General features: G+C 53.2%; 1 protein-coding gene across 1 annotated transcript in view; it reads right to left on the bottom strand.

The window, feature by feature from the left end:
* The window catches only part of LOC104545455 (beta-crystallin B3-like), a gene marked incomplete at its 3' end in the record, with an annotated part of 3,710 nt that extends 1,202 nt beyond the window's left edge, over positions 1-2,508 (bottom strand). Inside the window, 3 exon segments of the mRNA XM_010190599.1 lie at positions 377-456; positions 1,165-1,301; positions 2,504-2,508. Coding sequence (XP_010188901.1) covers positions 377-456; positions 1,165-1,301; positions 2,504-2,508 — 222 coding nt within the window.
* Positions 2,509-5,290: the final 2,782 nt, after the last annotated feature.

Raw genomic sequence — 5,290 nt, forward strand, 5'->3', positions numbered from 1 at the left:
GCGTTACCCCCCCCCAACCCACAAGCGTGAGAATTAAACCCTCAAAAAAACAAACCCGCTGGAGGAATTCGACTGCTCCAACCTGCAGCCGATCCCCACCGGGACGGGATGCTTTATCTCCCAGATTAAAACACCGCACAGCTGCGCGCCGGGCAAACGCATCTGGGAGCCGCAGCCGCAGCGTCTCCTCCTGCCAGGCAGCAGGAGCAGCGATGCTAACGCGATGCTGTCTTAGCAGAGACAGAGGCCGCTCGCTGCCCTGGCACAACCGGCAGCGCTCTGGCACCGGTACCGACGCCGGTCCCAACACCCAGCCACGCACGGTGACCTGCGGCGTCACCCGAGGCCCGTCTGTAACCGGTCGCCCCCAGTGTACCTTGTAGTTGCCGCCTCGCTCGCCAGCACCCTCCCCAGTCGCCATCTGCTCGGGGGGACTTTGTTGCTCAGTCATTGTGCCTGGAAAACCCAAATTGTCGGACATTAAACACAACATCGCTTTCAGGTGAGGAATCAGGCTTTAAACTACAAAGTGCTTAATAAGTTATAAAAGATGAAGCAGAAGTGAACACGTTTGCCCCTGACCGCAGCTGCTGTAAACTCACAGGGATGCCCAGACAGGGAGGAAGCAGCCATCCCCATCCTCCTCTCCCTCCTGCACCCCGGCCCTGTGTCCTCACCCCGGTATCAGAGCACCCTCGACCGAGCCACGGCACCTTCCAGGTGACCTGGGGTCCCTCTCTGACCCCCTGCTCACCACACATCTAAAAATCCATCCCATGTCTCCAGCAGGAACTTGCCAGCTCCCATCTGCCACCGCCTTTCCCCACCACCGTGGAGGCCCAGGGCTCTCCCCAGCAGCCCCAGGGGCCTCAGTGGCCACGTTGGGTGGTGGGAGGGCAGCGAGAGACCCCCTTTGCTCTCCAGAAACATCTCGCAAAGGCTCATTCCCACTCAGAGAGGAGAGCCCCAGCCCATCGCGCCTCCCCCTGCCACGGCTTGGCGAGAGGATAACGGGAGACGAAGCAAAGAAAACGAGTTTGGCCGGCGGCCTAAACCAAATCCCCGCGGCACCGCTCCTCGCCGAGCGCCGTCAAAACATTCGCCATGGCGAGACCTCGACTCAGACACGCTCATTCCTTTACAAAAACCCCGTCCAGGCCAAGCCGCGCCGCCGCTACCTCTCCCGGCGCGGTCCCGCTCTGCGGCCGGCGCGGGCGGCCCCGCTATTTATGCTGAACGGAGCAGCCAATTTTTGGGGCGCTGATACAGCAGCTGCGTCCACTGAATTCCAGCCATGGGATCTCCTCTCAATAGCGCGGGCTCGCAGCGCGCCATGGAAACGTCATTCAGATTTCTCCCGGCCGTCCCGCGAAAAAAATGCGATTAGTGTCGAAATTCGCGTCAGCACGTTCAGGCCGCTTCTTGCCAGGGTCTCTGGAAAACTCTCCCATCAGCAGTTACTGCCGGGGCTGGGCCTGCAAACCGGGCCTGGCACAAAGCGAGAGAAAAAACCCACGTTAAATATTGACAGCGCGTTTGGGCTCGAACCCGAGATGGGACACGGGGCCGGTGTCGCTGCAAGGACCTGGAGGTGGGCTGGTACCACGGCGAGAGGGAGACTGGAGCTCAGAATTTGGGTTTGACCCCCCTTGAAAACATTACCTCCTCCCAAGCCCCTTTTCCCTCTGTGCACTCCGGTTCGTGGCCCTCCAGGGGCTTTCGGGAGCCGAGCGCTGGGTTCGTCCATCCCTGGTGTCACCGGCCAAGGGATGGTTTGGACCCACAAAGGCCCCAGCGTGGGCAGAGGTTCAACAGAGCCCGTTTTCATCGTTTCTTTGAATAAGGAACTGCTTTGCTGTGAAATACAAAGTCACTTCTGCGCAGAAAGAGGAACCGAAGGAGGGCGCAGACCGGATTAATTTGTCGGTTTTACCGAGCACAACCGCGTCTGTTTCCACCAGATCAGAAATACAGATTGCTCGTAGCAGTCCCCTCCTTTCCTCCTCCCCGTTGCACTGAGCTCTGCAGCGGCTGCAGTGCCCATGAATCTTCTTTTCCCAAAACGCAGCCTGCTCGTTGATAGGGCAATAGCAGAACCACGACAGAAGGGGCAGTAGATCTCCCTGATTTGTCTCCCTAACAGAACCCAATTTCCCTTTGCCGTCAGCCTCTTAAATCCCTTTGAGAAATGCTTGCAATATAGGCCGACAAAACAGGCTGTTCTTCTTCATAGCTGGTACATCTAAATTTGAATCCTAATTGTACAGTTCAACAAACAGCCGCCTGGATCTTTATTGCTTAGGAAACTACGCAGTGCAAAATACTTTTCTACTGTAAAATATATTTATTATGTGACCAATATTTAGGTATTGTACGTGGAATGATATAAAACTTTTACCTGCGCAATGGCTGCTTTAAAAACCTGGTATCGGGTCCCCTCGTGGGGGCTGCGCCGTGGGCTCACACGCGTCCTTCAGGGAGGTGACAGCGATCCCTGACCAACGGCATCTTCACGTGAGCACAGCTGCGGCCACAGCACCAGGCCTCTTCTGGAGAGTTTGCTCTGTTCAAGGACGCTGGGTTGGCACCAGCAGCAACGGTGCCAAAATGGTGCTGAAATCGCAGCTCCTGCGGGCGCTGCTGAGCCCCCTGCCCCATCTCCCACCGCATGAGCACCCCCAGTGGCGTGGGTTTACGGCTCCAAACCAGGCACCTGCAGCGAGGGCTCCCCAAACCCCCTCCACCCCATCCCTCACCCCGAGTACCACACTCCCAAACACCTCCCAAATTCCCACCTCCCAAATCACCGCGTTATTTGCGGCTCTTCACAAAGCAGGCGCAGCCCGGCCGGTGCTGACACCACCGCTCCCCTCCGTGCTTCGCTCTGCCCGCACCGGTACCGCACCGCATCCATAAATCCAACACTCGGTGCGTTGAAATAAAGGTTTGCAAACACGTCAGAAGGGAAAGCAAGCTTTTGTGCGAGGATAAAGGTGTGGGGGGTCAATTCCTACGGGGCCACTTTGTTGCTGACACCGAGGAGCTGAGATGCTGCCCATTTCGCTGCAGAAAGTAACGCCAAAGCAGCCAAATTACAAGCAGGCACTCGAAAGGACTCAAACTGAAGCTTCTGCATCTTTAAAAAGGTGAATTTGCGAACAGAAAAATCAAATAGTTGGTAATTCATGACAAAGCACGCCTGGAGAAAGAGCTGGAGCCAAGGGCTCGCTCCCATCTCACGTTAACAGCAACCCCCCTCTCCAAACAGACTCAAACAAGCATTATTTGGCATTAAAATAGAATTGTAAAAAGTGTATTCCAGTATGGTCTACCTTTTTAAGAAGTAATAACATCTTTATAGATCTTTTATTACATAGTGATAACCTGAAGAGCAGGAAGGAGATCTTTAATGCACGTACAACATCAGGAAATGGTAGAGCAGAAAAAAAACACTTTCCCATTCAACAACATTCTAAAGATGGTTTTTAATCAGACATTGAAGCATTAAACATCTCTCAGTAGTAGGTTAAACTACCCAGTACAGTGACTTTCAGTGCATTGTCCGAGCAGACGTGGAAATGCATATACACATTCAAAGGGCTCTGTGGAAACCCCGCGCGAATCCCCTCGGTTTCCTCCAACACCGAGCAAACGCCGCGGGGCCTGAATTTCTGGGGTGTGCTGATCAGAGCAGGGAGCAGGAAATGCTCCAGCTCTGGGTAACGCCACGCTGCCATTCAGAAACGGGTTCAAAATCCAAGTGTTCTCATGAGCAGGGGGATTTACCTCATTTCTAGACACTGCCTAAGCTTTATCCGAGCGATGGGGAGGAAACCATCCCGGGTTATTCACTCGCATCTCCACCGGGGCTGCGTCGCTCGTGGTGCACGACGACGGCACACCTGGAGTGCTGCCACCAAAAATACCCCAAAAGAGACACAGGCAAAGCTTACGTTAAAGATTCGCCTTTTCCACCATCATCTAAAGGAAAGGGAAGAAGGAAACATGTGCAACATTTTAAAGTGAGCTCCGAGGAGCTCCAACAGTGGTCGACTGCGCTCGGTGGAGCCCATCTCCCATCGCCCCGGGGTTAACCCACCCCGAACGCTTGGCAGGGACCTCAGGTGGTTGTTCCTTAACTGGGAGCAAAGGGGCCCTAAAACCTCAACGGTGTCAACAGCTCTGCTGTGAACTAGGGCAAAGCAGCAAGGAAAGACTTTGTGCACAATAAAAGGTATTGGTTTCATCTCCGTTACGCGCGGGGAGCTGCCATCCAACTCGATCTGGGAGAGCTGCGCATATGGGACTTGTCTCCTGCCATTCTGCCGCTACTTCCCATGAGCAGATTGGGACTGAAAACCACCTCATCTGCGACTCCTCCGTCAGGAGAATTGGCACACGGTTTTGGCAGCTCCGAGCCCGATAGACAGCAGAGCAGGCGCGCCGCTCGGGTTAGCAGATGCACCGTGGTGGCAACCCCAAGCTTTCCGAAACGCCCGTCGTTGAAAATAAAATAAAAGAGGAAAATGAGTTCAAGTGCTGGTGCGTTATCTTTAATATCTGGAGAAGCCCAGCAGCGGGACACGGGGAGTGCAACGAGAGGAGCAGCCCCAGGGTCCCTCGCTGTCCCACGGGGCAGGGCACAGCTCCCGTCTCGCGTCCTCCTCCCACGCCGCTGCTTTCAGAGCGGAGAGGAACACTGACCCGGCACAACGACCTCCCTCGTCGGGCTACGTTTGTACGGGTTTACAGAAAAGAGCACTTATTTGGGGAGAGAATAAAATACGTCTTAAATGGACACCCGGGTTGATTTCAGAATCTGTATTCAAAGATCCGGAGATACTGGAGATATTAGTGATACTCATCACACCCGTGTTACGCGTGAGATACCTACACCGCTATTGTAGCATCTGTCTTAGCAAAGGAAAAAAGGGGAAATCGTCTGAGAAACTGAAGATCACGTTTAGGTTATCCCACAAAATCAGCATAAAAATAAAAACTTAAACCTGGTATTTACAGATTAACGAATAAAAACATGAAGTGGGACTATCCAAACTGCTATTAAAGTGACATTCAACAATGAACTGGAACCCTGATATGAGTGTAACATCCTCCCTCTTCCCTTCCTTTTTTTTTTGTTATAAAAACAGTATTTACAATTTTCTAACGTTTTTTAAGAGAACTGGTTGACATTATTGCTTGATCCTTTTCAGGAAAGACATCCCAATGAAGCAGTTAATTCCACATGCTGACAAAACACAGAAGATACCATTTTCAAGAGTGACAAAAG

This window comes from Mesitornis unicolor, unplaced genomic scaffold (assembly GCF_000695765.1).
Source record: "Mesitornis unicolor isolate BGI_N332 unplaced genomic scaffold, ASM69576v1 scaffold31268, whole genome shotgun sequence".
In the NCBI taxonomy this organism is placed as follows: domain Eukaryota; kingdom Metazoa; phylum Chordata; class Aves; order Mesitornithiformes; family Mesitornithidae; genus Mesitornis; species Mesitornis unicolor.